General features: G+C 45.4%; 1 protein-coding gene across 2 annotated transcripts in view; it reads left to right on the top strand.

Annotated features, from left to right (window-relative positions):
* LOC144225487 (retinol-binding protein 2) overlaps positions 1-12,544 on the top strand; it is a 67,160-nt gene extending 54,616 nt beyond the window's left edge. For both annotated transcript variants that reach the window (XM_077756685.1, XM_077756686.1), the window contains 3 exons: positions 3,087-3,265; positions 10,617-10,718; positions 12,285-12,544. In XM_077756685.1, the coding sequence (XP_077612811.1) occupies positions 3,087-3,265; positions 10,617-10,718; positions 12,285-12,335 (332 nt within the window). In that variant the 3' untranslated portion in view covers positions 12,336-12,544. The remainder of the gene's footprint in view (positions 1-3,086; positions 3,266-10,616; positions 10,719-12,284) is intronic.
* The last annotated feature ends 5,850 nt before the right edge of the window (positions 12,545-18,394 follow it).

Here is an 18,394-nt window from a genome sequence, read left to right as displayed (position 1 = left end):
GGCTCATAGAGCACTGCACTGATCCTGGAGACAGGCCATTCTGAGTTCAAATTCCACCTCTATTGCTTCCTCACTACATAACCCAGGGAAAGTGACACAGCTTCTCTGAGCCCGTTTCCTCATTGGTAAAAGGGAGATAATACAGTACTTATCTCATGGGTTTGTTGGGGGAGGTTTCCCAGGGGAGTTTCCACCCTGGGGCACTATTCCTGGTTAGTTTCAAGGCAAGTCTTAATTATGGCCCCAAATATTACCCAGGGTCCACATAGTATAGCCCCCAAATCATCTTACCTAAAATTTGGCTCCTATGTATCCCATAAGATTAATTCTCCCTCTGACTTTTTGGATCTCACCTGGATTCCCAAACTCAAGGCCATTGTTTTCTCCTCCCAACCTGATACCTCCACACATATCCATCCAATTATCAAACCCTGTGATTGCTTCTACAGCTGTATATACTTAGACAAGTCACTTAACCTCTCTCGGCCTCCATGTCATCACCTATGATTTGAGGAGTAGGTGCTTAAGCCATGGCTTTCAAATTTCTTAAACCATGGAAGTCTCTCCAAATAGTCTTATGAGGAAATCCAAGACCTAAAAGTATCCAGAGATTCTGCATCTAAAGTAAGACCCAGAAATACATAGTTTTTACATCTTCCCACATGATCCTGATGTGCAGCTGGCTTTGAGACCCATTGGTGAATGCTTAGACATGACAGGTTCTCAACAATATTCGTGAACAATATTTGAGCAAGGCAGTAGCATTCATGCACCAGCTCATGTCAGTTTGAACCTATTTTTCTTTTCAACTTAGGATACAGGTATTAATCCTTTTACCTTCTGGGCTGCCTAATGCTAGTTGAAATTCTTCCCCTTATGATAAAGGCAGACTATACAATTTCAGATCCAAAAGCCCAGTCAGGGCCCCTCCCCATGCAGATGTGATACTGTTGTGGGTTCCCAGCTGTGGTCAAAGTGTTTGCCCACAGTGAAGTCCAACCAGCCAGCTTCAATCTCTTCATGGTCCTTTAGGAGAAGAAGAGTGATAGTAACTAAAGAGATCCAGAAGGAAATGGGTCGGAAAGGAAATGAGAAGAGAGGATGAAGGTTATGCTGCTTGGCTACTATAGAAGCACAGCAGAAAGTGTGAAGTATGGCCGGCAGAGATGTTAATTCTATTGACCTGAGCTTCCTGAACTGTTGGTAACTGCTGGTCTTTCTCATGGGCTCAATAGTATTTATCCCTCACCAGACAGCACACAGTGTCAAGTTTAATCACCTACCTACCATAGAGATGGGACTGGGATTCTCAGAGAAAGAACACTCAGTGAATCTGCATTGTTTTCACTCTTGAGGTCATTATCAATGTCAACACTTCTGAAAATTTCCAGGTAGAATTTCTGAAAAAAAAAAACAAACAAAAAAAAACAAACCCTAAAAATTTAGATTAGCATCCAAAAATATCTGGAGAATTTCCAGACATAAAGAGGGTCAACATGATTTGGCTAGATATTAAGAGCTTAATCTTGTTTGAAGCAAGTTCTAGAATTATCCTCTCTTTCTAAATATATTCCACAGGACAGTGACATTTTGGCTCGGGTGATATTTTATACAAAACCAGAGGTCAGCAAGAAGATTGATTCTACACCTAGCTTCATACTGTGAAATCCAGAGTTTAGTAAATGAAACACCCCACTGAAGGGCATACTCCCTTTTACTTACTAATTATAACTAAGAAATGAGTATGTTTTCCTTTAAAATACTTTCTAATAATTTCACTCCTGTTTTAAAATAAAGATACAGTTAAAGATAACTGGAAGGCTCTCTGGTGAAACTTAATTTTCAAATATCCATTGCCATTGTTTTGAATCAAAAATGTGTGTGGAAACAGAGACTGCCTATGTACCAACTGTCCATCTGTCATAGCAATACTACTCAAAGTGTGGTCAATGACCGATAATAGTGAACATCACCTTGGAGTTTATCAGAAATGCAAACCCACAGCTTGCCCTGAGACCTAACAGAGTCAGAATGTATGGGGCCAGAATTCAGTCATCTCTTTGAAGGAGTTTTCAGTTTTCATGGAAATTCTAATGCTTACTGAACTTTAAAAAGAGCTGCCTTATTGTTCCTAAACATTTTGCAACACATTCGTGTATCAAATCATCACATTGTACAACTTAGTTACACAATGTTGTTTGTTAATTGTATCTTAGTAAAGCTGGGGATTGAAATAACTGCTATAGAACTTGATGGGGAAAAACATCAAGGCAGAGAAAACATATAAATGGAGTAAATGTGGCAAAATCTTGGTAATTATTGAATCTGGAGGATGGTTGTGTGTAGTTCCTTGTACTCTCCTCTCTGCTTTGTTTTAAACTTTTTGCGGTAGTAAAAATATAAACAATTATTCATCTATTCCTCAAAAATAACCAAAGAAATCTCTGAACAAATATTTATTAAGTGTTTGGAATATACTTAAAGTTTTCCTGGGGGCTCATGGCTGGGGCAGAACAGCCTAGCTAAGTACATCCTCAGTCTGCTTTAAAAATGGAAGTTTGTATGTATCCTTACCTGCCATGGCCATTAACAAATGGTCCGTTTTTAACCATGATCTAGACTGGTTGTTTTTAAGTGGTCCTTTTCTTTTAAACCATGAAGTCTTTTGTTCAGCCAGCTCTTAGGAGGAAACCCAATATATCAGATAGAATGGAGCTTCTATGGTGGAGTGATGTGTATGTGTGGGCACGTGTGCGTGCACATGCGTGCATGTACATACATGTGTGTGTGTGTGTGTATACAAATGCACGTACACACTGGGAGTTGCAGCTCAGAAGTGAGCCCCACCTGCTACCTCCCCCTCCTATTAGGGCTCCTGAAGAGGCACTGACAGACCCTAAGTTTCCAGACAATTGACTGAGTTGCCCAAATTGGCCATGTGTCAGACAACTCTTCTTTTCCATTTGAGCAAAGAAATGTGGCCTGCTCATGATCTGTGCCTCTGGTCCTAAATGTTTGGCCTTGTTAAAGAAATGAATGAGTCCGGCTGAGCACATCATAACCTCCACAACTCCCTTTGCCAACAGATATTGATTTTGCCACCCGCAAGATCGCAGTACGTCTGACTCAGACAAAAATCATTGATCAAAACGGCGATAACTTCAAGACAAAAACCAACAGCACATTCCGCAACTATGACCTGGATTTCACTGTTGGAGTAGAGTTTGAGGAACACACAAAGGGCCTGGACAATCGGACTGTTAAGGTGAGGACCTGGCCTGGCAGTTTCTACTCATACATTCTGTGTGCAGGAGCTGGCTGTCTTCACATTGAAAATAGACAGAAACAACCTGGGAGGGATCAGGAGAGGGGACCAGAGTGGACTTAATGATGCTGGCAGTAAGCAATTATTGGAAGTTCAGCAGGAAGAGGCAAGCTGCCTTCTACACTAAGTTTATAAGGAAAGGAGAGATGAAAGACTGCCGACTCATCTAGGATCCGGGTTAGCAGGCCAGCTCCTATGCCGACATGGGCCTGGCCAGCAAGGTGGAATATCATAGGGAGTGACAGTGATTTCACAAACTGGGCAGCACAGCTTCATCCCAGGGGCAGCCCTACTCAGCACCAGCCAAGCATTGCCATGGAGCCCTGGGGTCTTGTGTTGCTAGATTTTGTTTTTCTTTTTAAGAGACACTGAGAATTCACATTTTTATATGAAATACCTCAATTTTGGAGGATCTCAACTGATTTTTTTTTTTAAATAAAGTACGAATCAAAAAAGGTCAGTAGACTAAACAAAGTCAGGGTCCACCCAGTCCTAGTTTTTGGAGAAATCTCTGGCACATTGATGGTGTCTGTCTTAACATCACCTTAGCTCACAGGACATCACTGAGGAAAGCCCTCGTGCATCAGAAGAAGGCCAGACTTCCAGCCGCTGGAACTGCTTGGATATAGGCAGGACCTTGAAAGTGAGCAGACAACTCTGAGTGCACAAGTCGGGAGCTATCTCAAAGCCTAAGAATGGAACTCTGCAGAGGAGATAGGTTCTTGCCCAGAGGAGCTTTTATAAATAGAGCAGAGAAGGATAGCAATAGGGAGAAGTGGGGAGGTAAAAGGGTGGAAAGGCAAGGGAACAACAGGTCCCCTTTTGCAACACCATGTGGAATCATAGCCCCAGTGTCGATTTCCACATTGCTCACCCTCATACTAACTGCACCTGTCTTTGGTCATCCAAATCCAGTTACACCTGGTCAGTCCCCACAAGCAGGAGTGAGGAGAAATGCAATCTCAGTCATATTTAAGGATTCCCCTATTTCCATCTTAGCATCGTGCAAGAACTTCATGGATGACACAGTCCATGAATCTTAGAAGGATTTCTGGTGTGTCATTTAGCATAGTTGCCACAGACCACTCACTGGCCTGGTCCATGCAGTTTATACAGTGGGAAGCTTGAATATTTATAGCACCCACTCCCCCCACCCCTGTGCCAATGTAGGCACCAGGATATTTGCCCTGGCTCCAAAGTGAGGGAGGACTGTGCTGAGTATCCTATCCACTGGTATTTGCACCCTCAACCCCCAGCAGTGGGCCAGTTCCCCAGAGTGTCTCAAGGAAGCAGAACCCTCTATCCTGTTCTTCCCTTTCGCCATGAGCCCCACTCTCTGCAAAGTCCCACTCTTCTCTGGTGCTTCCAGAAGCTCCTTCAAAGTCACAAGTCTCACCCTTCCTCCCCAAGCCAGAGATGTGAGCTCTGGCTGCTCTCCTGGCTGGGGAGAAAAAGCTGTCATCACTCTTTGGTGATGAGTCTAAAGCCAAGAGCACAGGACACATTTTATTTCTCAATCAAGTTGTCCTGCAGCATTGATAATCTCAGCCATCAAGTCAAGGTTGAATTATATTTAGTGCTCCTTGCTAAAGAAAAGTGGGAAATGAAAAGCACTTTGGAAATGCTTCTATCAGAGCAGTCTTGGCATAAAAGCCTGAGCTTCCGGGCTCTGGAACAGCCCCTTGTAGAATCCCTCCCAGAGGGGTTGATGGATCGACAAGGGTTCTCTGAACTGTGTGGCTAGAAGGCCAATTCCTCAGACACTAGAACCGATAGGAAATTTGTCTCTGGATTTTGCATCACTCTGCTGTTCCAGCCTGATCTGTTCACAATGATTCATTTTCCCTCACCTTTCCATTCTGGGTTTGGGCTATCGAAAAGCAGCCCTGTTGTCTCTGACTCACTCTTTCATCACCTTTGATAGTCGAGAACTCACTCTGCCTGAAATGAGTCACATACTTGCAACCTTCCTGACCCTCAAAGGATTCTGTCTCTTAACACCTACTCTTCTTGTGCCTCTTCTCCTTCCATTCTCCTTCCTCTGGGCACCCTCTGGGAGCCCCATCTGTTCCCCAGGAACAGGTCTTAGCCCTGTAGAGAGAGAATTCCCCCTTCCCACTTCTTGTCTCTGCTCTGCCCACAACAAAAAGTTGGAGCTTACACACACACACACACACACACACACACACACACACACACACACACGAGACTGTGGGTGGCTGAGAAGTGCCCAGGACAGAACAGAATGTGCCCAGTCTCCAGCAAAGGACTGTTCCCATGAGAATCACACACAGAGCAGTTGCCCTACCTACTCACTGTAACTTGACTAGATCCCTTCAGCTGGAAAGGGACTACAGGGAGCAAGTGAATCTATCTCTCTGGTGAATGTCACCCACAGGTGGTGACATGCCTGAGTGCACACAAAGCCGTGTGTCTGTGCACGTGTGTGTGCCTGAGTATGCATGTGTGCATGTGTACATGCAAGTATATGAGTGTGCGTGCATGTGTCTGTGTGTGTATCTGTCTGCATGTATCTGTGTGTGTGTATATTGCTGTAGCACTCATGCTCTTATTCTCCAGGGCTCTACTTCTCAACAACTTGGTCACCCTCATGAGCTCCTCTGAGAATCTCCCCACTGGACAGTTTTGGGAAGAGATGTGTGTAGAGTGGCATTGTAGCAAGACACAACAGAGCCCTAATGTGCCCAGGGCTGTGCCAACCCAGAGCAGGAACAGTGGCACCACTTTGATCGTGGGGTCAAATCTTTGAGGGACCCTCTTCTTCATTCCTGTGGGGCATATGTGGGTCATTCCTATTCTGATTTGTTTCTGAGAGGATTTAAGCCCCTTTAAAAAATACACAAGCCAAAAAAAAACAAAAACCAAAAAAAATGCAAGCTACCCAGAATAAAAGTACATTAAAAAGAAGTAATTGACAGCCATGTAATGGAATAGCACACAGGCATAGAAAGGAATGAAGTACTGATACCTGCTGCAACATGGATGAACTTGGAAAACATTCTGCCAGGTGAGAGAAGTCAGACACAGAAGGCCACATGTTGTGTGACTTATATGAAATGTCCATGATAGGCAAATCTGTAGACACAGAAAATGGTTGCCCCCTGGCAGAGGGAATGGGTGGTGGCTGCTAATTGGTGTGGGGTTTCTTTGGGAGACAATGAGAATGTTCTGGATTTAGATAGTGGTGATGGTTTTACAGCCCTGTGAATATACTAAAAATGACTCAATTATATACTTTAAAAGGGTAAATTATATATGAATTATATCTCAAAAACAATAAGTAATTGGGGTCAGACAGTAAGGGCAGGGGAAAGCAGACACAGACGATGGCACTGAGAAATAATAATGCCATTGTGATGTCCACTGGAGCCCAAGGGAAACATAGGAGGTCCCCACCTCAGGGATTGCAGGAGGGGATGGTGGGCACTGCCAGAATAACTCTTTCATGAGGGTAAGTGCACTGGGAAGGTTTAAACATGGTAACAGTGCCCTTTAATCCTCTTAAGTTAAATAGCTGTTATTGTCCTTTAAAAAAATAACCTTTGGGGACTGATTCAAATTTACAGAAAATTTGCACAAAAGTAGAAAAGAACATCTGTATACTCTTTTCTGAGAGTTACCTAGTGTTCACATCTTGGCCCATTTGCTTTATCTTTTGTACATGTTCTCTCGCTATTATATAAATATATTTTTCTGAACAATCTGATATGTTACCCCTAAATAATTGAGTGTTTACTATGAATTAGGGTATTCCCTTATGTAATCACAGTATAGTTATCAAGTTCTATAAATTTAAAGTCGATACAGGACCTTATCTAATTTCCCATACAGAGCTGTTTTTAATGATGTTAACTTTGGACACTGAGATAGAGGAAATTGCAGTGTGGACCCAATTTCCTTCTTTAATTCACTGCAAACACATCTTCTTCGCCCTTTATCTTGCAAGCAATGGTTTTCCTCCCTTATATCCATTTCCTCGGCCTCAAGATCTTCTAAGGCAATTGAGCATCTTTTAAAACCTCCTCTGATGCAGGGATGAGGGACACCAGCTAAAAGCAAGTTGAATTGTGGAATTTTAGTTCATTTAACCATTCTCTCCTCTCTTCTTGTTGACTGTTTCATGTAAGAGTAAGACTATAAAATTGTAGATGTTGCCATTATTGTAGGTATTACCATAATTCATTGGTAATGAATTTACTTAGGGTCAGAATAACTGTTAATCTTGCTGCCTACTAAGATTTATCAACAGAAAACAGGCCCTCATGCACCAACATTTTTCTTTTTTGTTCCTTCTACATGTTTGCCAAGCCCTACTACACGTGAGGCCTGGGTCAGGATCTATTGGTAAAGTAATGAATTGGACCCCTTTCTGCCCTGAAAGATCTCACAGCCTCCTGAGGAAGCAGACAAGTAGATGGACAGTTGCCATCCAGTGTCCATATTGATGGTCCCATGTGTGCACTCCAGGGGTACTGGAGAAACCAAGGGAAGGAGGTGGGCCGGCCGAGTCATTGCCAAGAACCATTATCAATGAAGGATACATATGCTTGTTAATTCTCCCATGTGGATTTACCTCAAGATTCCATTTCAGCAAAATTACTCAATCACCGATTCATGCAACACTGCTTACCAGGCACCTTCTCTGGCTGGTGACTATGCCAAGTCTGGGGTTGCAGAAATGAACAGTTGGTGTAGCTTCTTCTTTCATGGAGCTTATTGTCAATTGGGGGCAACAGATATTAGTTCAATCAACATGTATTAGGTGTCCATGATGTCTAAGGCAATGCGGGCTGAAGGAGGATGGTGAAAAAACAAGGTCTTTGCCCAAATACAATATGTTTTGAGTCCTTTCTCATCCTTTTGGGAGGGAACTTAGTCCCAAGACTGATGATGAACAATAACAAATAAATATTCCTTTCTCACATATTTGAGAGGGAATTCTGGAATATTCCAGACAACATCTCCCCTCCCAGAAGAGCAAAGGGAACAACCTGTGAATTAAGCTTCTCCAAGACACTCAAAGATGTAAGGCTTAGGATGGCCCCAAAGAGGGAGACATTTTCTTTATAAAACATAGGGAATTTTTATCATTAAATTATTTTAGAGTGGGTTTTAAAAAATTAAAAAGTTAAAAGTGAAATTTCCTTCCCATCCTGGTCCCCAGTCTCTCAGTTCCTTCCCCAGGGACAAACACTATCAAGGATTCTTCTACTTCCCTGAAGAGAATATGTGCAAGCATATGCACACATGTGCTCTCCCGCCTTGTTTTATGCACATGGCCCTCCTTGCTTTCTTAACTACACACTATGGAGACTGCCCTTCTCTATAAGTAGAGAGCTGCCTCCTCCTTTCATGGGCTTCACAGCATGGATGAATTACACATATTTAACCAGCCACCCACTGACAGAATTTATGAGGCTTCCAGTCCTTTGCTGTAACAAACAACACTGCAATGTGTTGAGGAGTAAAATGAGGAGGAATAAAATTGTACATTAAATGTATAATATGGTCAAGGTAAAATATTTTAGAAATAGGTAGACTTATCCGTAGAAAGAAAATTGTACCAAAAAATAGACCTAAATGTGTAAGGACAGTGACTAAAGAAACACAGGTCAGTTTGTCACCAAGTAGGCTTACAAGATAGAAAAGTAAACATCTGGTCCTTGGCATAATAATGTTCATAGAGGCATACTATGGATTACACATACTTGGAGGAAAACCAGCTGGCATCAGGGCCATCCCTGAGAAAGGACAGTACTGAAACAAAACCACTGCCCACATGGAAGTGACATTGTTGTCTCGGGAGGTGCATGTACAGTTCTAATCTTGGCTCAAAGGTGGGTGGCCCTGGAGAATCACCTAGGACTGGTATGAATTGTCCTGAAGCAGGTACCAGGAGAAATAAAAGGCAAAACAGAGGGCAGAGGAGTTGGGGAGTGTAAAACTCATAAGTGTGTGCACAGTTTTTTGTTTCTTTGTTGTTGTTGTTGTTGTTTGAGAGGGAGACAGAGGAGGGATGAGCAGGGAAGGGGCAAAGAGAGAGGGAAGAAAATCCCAAGCAGACTCCACATTGTCAGTATGGAGCCCATTACAGGGCTCGAACTCATGAACCATGAGATCATGACCTGAGTGGAAATCTAGAGTTGGACGCTCAACCAATTAAGCCACCCAGGCGCCCCATGAACAGGAGTTTGAGCCTATTGGAATTCAGCAGGTTTATGGCTTCTCCACCTACTGGTCTGCTCAGCCTGGCCGCCCAACATGAGCTCTCAATCTCTGCTGCTGCCCCTGTGCTAGTAATCGGTCTGCATTGCCTCCTAGAGGAAACCCAGGACCAGGGGAAGGTCCACCCTCCTGGTTCTGGATGATGAGGATGGCACCGGAGCCATCTGTTGTGGCCCCCTGCTAGTTAGGTAGCTTCTCTGCATGTATTATTGCCCTACAATAGAGAGTCCTCCCAATGTGGCTTCTGTAGGAAACATTCCCAGAAGCAGAATTTCCAGGTCAAAGAGCATACACAATGTCATATTTCAAAAGATAATATAAAATTGCCCTGCAAAAGGACTCATACCGATTTCTATACCCACCAGCCATTTCTGGAGGTGCCTGCTTCCCCACACTTCCTCCAACTCAGTGTGTTATCAGACTCTTTGATCTTTGACCATATGATGAATTGTATCTGGAAAAAAAAACAGCCTTAATTTGCGTTTCTCCTATTATGAGTAGGGTTGAATATGTTTTCTTATTGGTAAAAACCATCTGCTAGAGTTTTTTTTTCCTTGTAAGCTGTTGGCTGTGTCCTTTTTAAAATTTCCCATTAGGTTAATGATCTTTTTCTTATTGATTTACAGGAGCCCTTTATATATATGGAAGTCAGGTCTTTGATATGTGTTACAATTATTTTCCCAGTTTGTTACTCATCTGTTGAAATTTTGCTATTTTCCCCTTCCAAAAATTATACATCATTATGTACTCAAATGCATCATCTTTTCCCCCACTGATTTGAAATGCTGTTTTCACAATATGGTAAAATGGGAGAGTAGAATCTTTAAACAAAAAAGAACCAGCCCCAATATGCTGGTTTGGCGGGAATGGTAGGTATATGTGGAAAGTGAGTCTGGCAGATCTCGGCTTGGCAGAAACTGAGGGCTCTGCCCTGTGGGCAAGTAGGAGCCTGGCGACGGCCGTGGGAACTGCAGCTGCAAGTTTAAGCTTGTTTGGTCCCCATCAAGACCATACATTTGATTCGCCTGGGAACCTGTCATTGCAGACGCTGATCACCTGGGAAGGCGATGTCCTGGTGTGTGTGCAGAAGGGGGAGAAGGAGAACCGCGGTTGGAGGCAGTGGGTTGAGGGGGACAAGCTGCACCTGGTAAGTCTCAGGGTCTGCCCGGCTCCCTTCCACACACTTACACAAACTGCAGGTTCACCTCGTCAGGTGCTTTGACAAGAAAAATGGCCCTGCACTCCTCCCCTGAGCTCCAGCCAAATGCATGTGGTCATATAGTCAGAAAGCCATTCCCATCTGGCTCCGGGGACTCTAGGAAGAAATCTATATAGCTGTTTCTGTGAACGGCTGCAATTAAAATGAAAGTTCAAAATGCTGAGTTAGGAAGCCAAGATCCAAGGAGGAATGCAGGGAACCTGTTAAAGACCAGTTGAAGAGGAATGTGAGGCAGAAAATTAAGGTGCCCCAAAGGAGGGGAAGTCCAGGCCTCACCATTATGTGACCCAGGGAAGAAGAGCGGTGGGAGTAGAGTAGACAGGGGCAGGTGGGCTTGGGAGCCACGTTATGGACCACAGGCATTGGCTTCTCATCATCAGGTATACCCACTTGATCCTGAAATATTTTAGGTAAACTTGGTATTAGAACAGAGCAGTAGGAACAATTGCTGATCTCCTGAAATGAATTATGTGTCCGGATAGGTTAATTTTTCAGTCTTCAATCTTCAAGGCAATTTATGTGTCCAGCATTCAAGTAGGGGAAAATCTTTCACTGCTTCATGCATTCGGTCACTCATTTGTTAAATGGCTCTTCATTCAGTCAATCATTCATTCACCTATGAAGTCAAGTGAGCGCCTGGCTCCAGTGTCAGTATTCAGGTCACCGTGGTGCCCTTCAGAGTCAGGCTTTGGCTCACCTGAGTTCTTTATTTTGGAGGCAGTGTCAACTGGTGATAAATGGGAGGCATTCACCGTGTTTTCTGTTGATGGCTTTCCCTACCTGTTCTGGTTTGGATGATGGATTTTTTTAATTGTAGTACAATCCCCAATGGTCCCTGTGGCTAAGACAATGGATTCATTATCAACTGCAATAATTTTGTGGCCGTCCCCACACTCATATTTTTCCCTCCCCCCTCAAGGAGTCATGAGGTGCGGCTAAGGCCCGGGGGCTCCCTCTGTCTAGATGAAAAGCAGCATCTTGTCTGCTAGGCAGGCTTGGGGGGAGTCCTTCTGCAGCCCCCACCCTGTCATGCCACCAACCGACATTCTAATCCCCAGAGGCCAGAAAGCCCCCAGGATGGAGTGACACCACACCAGCCAGCATATTCCCAGGCCCTCACCTTCCAAATGCTTCTCTCTACTAGATTTTCCTTCGTGGCTTCACTGCCTTTTATAAATTAGGAGATGTTGCTTTAATCACGGGAGTAGGAAAAATCCCGCCCAAGAGGGTAATTTCTTTGCATTTTTCATTTTTATAGTTGTTCAAGCTCAATTCAAGTGTCAAAATCAAATTACTGCTACCTGCAGGGCATGCCAGCTGATTGGGTCTATGAGATGCACTTTGCCCAGAATGACTAAGTGTCCTCTTTATTCCAGCTTCCCCCACCACTCTAACTCCCAGACACCAAGAGGTGGTGAAGGGAGGGAGGTGGGGAGGTGTGGGCATAGGAAGGTCTGGCTTACTAGTCACTTCACCCACTTTCTAACCTTGCAGAAGCTGACCTGCGGTGACCAGGTGTGCCATCAAGTGTTCAAGAAGAAGTAATGGCCACGAGGGGGCCTGATGAACATGTGCTCCACACCTTCCTCCATGGGTTCTCTGTGAGCTTAGGGAGCCAGCCATGGGGGCCCTCCCCTCCTAACAGAGCCCATTAAGGCATCTGGATGGGTTTTAAAAAGAATGAGTGTGTTAACGGTTGACAAACATATTCTTCCTTCTTTGAAACCTGACATTAAATGAAAAACCAAAAATCACTCCCGTACTTTGAAACCTTTTATATCTATCTCCCTTTATTTCTAGAACTCTCAGTTTTATTCACAGGCAAAAGTGTGACTGCTCACATGGTGGTTTTCTGTGTAGCTTTTGTTGTGGTAGTTGTTTATTTTTTGGTTTCATTTTATTTGTTTTTTGTTAATTAGTTTGTTTAGGGGATTACTTCACCCAGAAACACTCTCTGGCTAATAGCAGTATCCCATAATAATTCTTGAACATTGCCCTTTGAGATTCATGCCTTTGGATAATACATTCATTTCTCCAAGATTCTATTTTAAGAATGCAGATGGCTTCCAGTTTGTACTTTGCGTTCAGCAGCATGGGCACAGCTACCTCTAAGGGCATCTGCAGGTCTGCAGAACTAGATGCTCTTGGCCCAGGACATCCCTTTTCCCTTCAGCTCTGGGCAAAGTGGCCCTGCAGAGGACTTGCCGAGCACTTGCAGGAAGCCTGAGTTCAAGTCTTGCTGCTCATCTTCTTAGCTAGGTAACCATGGGCACATCATTGGCCTTTCTTCTCCTCCGCCTCCTCCTCCTCCTCCTCCTCCTCCTTCTTCTTCTTCTTCTTCTTCATTTCTTTATTTGAGAGAGAGATAAGTGGGAGGCCAGAAAGAGAGGGAGAGAGAGAGAATTCCAAGTAGGCTCCACACTGTCAGCACAGAGCCCAATATGGGGCCCAAACTCATGAACCACCAGATCATGACCTGAGCTGAAACAAAGAGTCAGATGCTTAACTGACTAAACCACCCAGGTGCCCCTCATTGGCCTTTCTATCCATGTTTTTCTCTTCCATAAAATGGAGAAGACAAAATAGCATCTCCTCCACTGGATTACTGCGAGGATTAAGCAAGCTAATGCATACATAGTGCTTGGAATGGAACTTGATGCGTGATAAGAGTGAAGTTCCTGCTAACTTTGGTCATTATTTAGAGTTACTCCCTCCACATCCCAGGGGCCCAGATGAGTGAATACTAAGTAGTGATGGCTTGGTACCCCCAAGGCCTCCTGATACTTCCAGAACATTAGGTTTGTTACTCTGAGCAGAATTGTATTTTCCTTCTGGAAACACCAATGGAATAGTGCACTTGGAAGAGCATGATAGTCAACAGGGAGAGATTTATGGTGAATCATTCATGGTGTCCTGAGAAGGCACCATAGCTCAAAGTCATTTCCTTCCCCATTTTGTAACAGGGCCTAGAATCCCACCATTAGGTAAGCATTACCTTTGAAAAGCAGGTTTATTCCCAGAGAGGTAGCACGTGGTGTTGGCACACTCTGGTGCGATTTGAATGAACGGAACATTCATTAATCCTGAGCATCCTAAGTGGAATCAAGGAAGGAAAGAAAAGCTGTAATCTGGCCAAGTGGCCCAGGGCCAGCCTTGGCCTAAGCCCTTGACCAGGCAGCCATGCCATGGGCCTCCTGGCAAGCTGTCCTCCCCAACGGCTATGCCATGTTCCTGTCCCAAGAAGGATGAAGTGCCTGGAAGGAGCATCATGCTGGCTGGGTGGGGGTCGGGTCTTCCCGTAGGCTCTGGGGAAGACAGGAGCCTCCAGAGGAGCTGCAGGCTCGTCTCCAGGGCAGATCAGGGGCCAAGTGCAGGGACTGGTGAAGCAAGCTCTTTGTCCCCAGTCCCCCTCAAGATTCTCTAGAAGCCCCAAGTCCCCCTCTTGATACCCCCTCCCGGCTTTGTCCTAGCACAAAACAGCTTCAAATCACCCTTTCCTTGTCCTTCAAGAAGGCCCTATAGAACGAGATCCATCTGAAAGCCCATTGGGATGAGCTATCAAGTATTCTGTCCATGGCAGGGATTCTGATTATTAGTAACTTTCAATCCTAGCTTTTGCAAAGTGTGTTCTAGGGGATGTTAGCTCCCCAAGATTCTGTGAAAAGGCTCATGGTCAAATGAACTTTGGAAATGATAAAAACTATATCTCCTTCTTAGAAACTTACCATGAGAATGACTTTATAAAGCTCTGAAAAGTCCCGCAGCAAAGAAGCTGGACCTTAAACCCCGGGACTCCCTTAGCCATAGTGTTTCACTCCTGCACAGTGTTTTGGAAACACAAACTTGTTCCTTACATGTGCAGGGCACTTTTTCAATGACAGAAAGCAAATATAATTGAAAACTCCCATTTCCAAGTGGGATTTTCTCAGCATATTTTTTTCCACAAATGAAGAGTTAACTCATTAGATTACCCGTGGCACAAAAGACCAACAATAGCTCTATTCATTCTACTGATCCCTCTTTTTCAACAAAGAAAGTGGCACTCAGAAGTGGTTGAATCTGAGGTACTCATTTCAAAGCTGGGCAGATATTGTGGGCCAGGGCCCATCCCCCGGTCCCACACTCACTGTGGGTGAAATGGGCAAATCCTGCCTGCTTCATATTTCTGTTCCCTCAGCCTATTTCAAGACTAATTCATGACAGCAGTGCTTCCCCCCATCACGGACAAACTTGTTTAGGGACAGAGTGGAAGGAGTCACCTTTGAAAATCCATCTTTGGGACTCCTGGGTGGTTCAGTCGGTTGAGCGTCCGACTTTGGCTCAGGTCATGATCTCACGGTTCGTGGGTTCGAGCCCCACATCAGGCTCTATGCTAACAGCTAACTCAGAGCCTGGAGCCTGCTTCAGATTCTGTATCTCCCTCACTCTCTGATCCTTCCCTGCTCACGCAGGCCCCCCCCCCTCAAAAATAAATAAAACATTTTAAAAATTAAAAAAAAAAGAAAAAATCCATCTTACACTGAGGCATGTAATCCCACACGGGCTATTGGGAAAGACTCTCAGAACCTCAGAACCCCAGTCTCTAGAGCCGTCCTGAGGGAGGATAGGCTGGGCTACGAACCAGGGGTGGGGGCCTGATCTTGAAAATTAAAGAAGCCTGGCCCAGGAAAACCCCAGTTCACAAATGGGAAGCACTGTGGAGTAGCTTGAGCGTGGGCTTCAGCCTCAGCCCTTAGTTCAGACCCTGCTCTGCTGAGCGGTGGTGCAGCCTCCATTTCTCCTCCTATAGAGTCAGGAATAAGGACTTTGGAGCCTGCGTCACAAGCAGTAGTGAGATTGGGCAAGATCTTAACACAGGGCCTAAAACCGTAGTCAGTACTCATTCTCCTCCCCAGTGCCACTTGCTTATACATACACGTATGATGAGGTAGTGAGTCCTTCATTAAAACTCTTGCTTTCCAAAGGTTTTAATACTGACTTCCCTGCGGCACATGGGTGGCTCAGTCTATTAAGCATGTGACTCTTGTTTTCAGCTCAGGTTATGATCTCATGGTTTGTGAGTTTGAGCCCTACCTCAGGCTCTGTGCTGACAGCATGGAGCCTGCTTGGAATTCTGTTTCCCCCTCCCTGTCTGCCTCTGCCCCCACTCATTCTTGCTCTTTCTCTCTCAATGTAAATAAATAAACATTTTAAAAAATTGACATCCCTTACACAGTCCCCAAATGTGAGGATCACAGGGGACTTGATTAAAAACACAAATTCCTGCCTCCTCCCCCTTCAGGATTGTGGCCCTGAGGTCATGGGCAGGGCCTACGAGTCTGTGTTATTACAAGGCCCCTAGGTGAGTCACCTGCAGGTGCTTGGCAGGCACAATGAAAAGCCCTGCCTCTTTCAATTAAAGCATAATTCATTTTAATGTTTACTTATTTTTGAGAGAGAGACAGAGACAGAGCATGAATGGGGGAGAGGCAAAGAGAGACAGAGACACAGAATCTGAAGCTGGCTCCAGGCTCTGAGCTGTCAGCATAGAGCCCAACATGGGGGTCTTGAACTCACGGACTGCCAGATCATGAGCCGAGCCGAAATGGGATGCTTAACTGACTGAGCCACCCAGGTGCCCCATAAGCATGATTTATTCTAAATGCGCATTCACCTTCATACCCACACTGCACACTCTCAACAAAGCCCAGTCCATCTCCACAGGTGGTCAAAGCACATGGGACCACCTACACATCTCTCTGGGAGGCTGCATCAGGACTTTGGCCTGTATATACTGAGCCCCATAAGAGAAGTGGTATCATGCTCTCTGGAGCAGCTTCATGGCAGGGGGGACATCCGGGCCCTGGAAGATGGTGTGGGCAAAGGGCAGGGCATAGCAGAGAAGGAGCTGCCATGAGCAAAGTCACTAGGCAGAAAATGGCACAGAGGGCCGGGGAAAGGTGGGAGGGTAGTGCCTACTCATAATGGAAGGGAGGAGGCCAGGGCCAGGAAGGCTGCTATCTCAGGCTGGAGTGGATTGTAAATGCCTTGCAGGGCCTCAGCAGGAGGGTCAGGGGAGCCAGTGCAGGCTTCTGGGCACAGAGTGATGTGGCCTGAGACAGGAGCCAGGAAAAGTGCTCCAGCTATTGTGGGCAGGGCAGATGGAGGTGGGGAGAAGGACTCAGGTTCATCTGTTCAGAGGCTGTTGTAATAAGGAGTTCAGGCGAGAAGTGTTGAGGGACGTGTGTCAGGGCCAGGGGGCGGCCATGAGAAGGAAGGCAAGAGCATGAGAGGTGCTTAAATTTAAGAGCCCTTGAACGAGGCAATGGTTGCATGAAGCTCACAGAGGAAGTAAGGCAACAAAGATGCAAACTTGGGGAAGTGGGTAAAGGATGATCCTCAGCATGGCTGGAGGGAAGATTGTGCATCTGAGTTAGGCCTGTTGCATGTGAGGTGACAAGGCAATGATTGCCAAGGCCAGCAGGCCCTCTCCCTTGTTGCCCATTGCCACCCTGCAGTGGCTCAATTCTAACCCCTTCATGAACCTACTGGCCCCCAGTTACCGGGGAGCAGGAGGGCCTGGGCTGGGCCTGTGGCTTAAGGAGCAGCGAGGCTGCCACAGATACTTGTGAGGCAAGGAAGTGCTAATGTCATGGGGGATGGGGGGGGGAGAAGAGGGGAGTAGGAGAATGAGCAAGAGAAGAGGAGGATAAAGGATAGGAAAGAAGGGGAGGGGTTAAAGAGGGAGGAGAGAGGGGGGAGATGCTTGGAATTAGGACCCCTACTCTGCATGAGCAAATTCAGAAAAGAGGGGCAGCTGTGAACTCTGTGACGACTGGACAGTCGCAGCTGAAACAGCCCCAGGGTGTCTCTCTAGTTTTGTCCCCACCCCCCACACTCCCCAAAGCACAGGAAACTCTAAGTACAACTAGGCAAGTCAACACAGAGCAAGTGTACTGACAGGCACACGAGAGGCTGGGCCTGGGTGTTGAATCAGTGTTCAAAGAGAGGATAATAGGCTTTCTGTTAAGCACCTCCTCTGTCCAGCAGCTCTTTCCAGGACTATGATAGAGGAACCCATTTTACACATGAGGAAACTGAGATTTGAATCTGACCAAATGCTTACCCAAGGCCCTACAGCTGGTAAGTAGCCCAGATAGAATTTGAACCTGAGTAGGTCTGTCTCCAGAGCCTGAGAACTTGCACTTGGGAGGTGGTTCCTGGTAGGGACAGGGTGGCTGGCCCCCATCCTGGATGGCCAAACCCACCCAGCAGCCTCCTGACACCTGTCATATTCAGGCAACTTCTAAAGCCATTTCTTCTCAATCATCTGAAATCAGGCTTCATTTTTCTTAAATCAGCATTCACTCTAAATTTCCTTCAAGACTAATTCCATGGCAGACAGGACAGCACTGGAGATGACTAGTTCACATTCTCCCAGGCTGGGGGGTTTAGTCCCACCTCTGTGCAGAGTTAGAACTGATGGACAGAGCAGGCTTCCCAGAGCCAATTCTTCCACTTGAACCAGCTCTTTTCACTCATGACTTGTGATTGATTAGAAGGGCAGAGGTTGGGGATATTTAATTTTGGTTCACTGATTACATTTGTTATGTAAATGGACCCAA

This window comes from Crocuta crocuta, unplaced genomic scaffold, assembly GCF_008692635.1.
Source record: "Crocuta crocuta isolate KB4526 unplaced genomic scaffold, BGI_CrCroc_1.0 scaffold337, whole genome shotgun sequence".
Lineage (NCBI taxonomy): Eukaryota > Metazoa > Chordata > Mammalia > Carnivora > Hyaenidae > Crocuta > Crocuta crocuta.
Note: the sequence above shows the minus strand (reverse complement) of the source record. Positions and strands in the feature narration are given on the sequence as shown.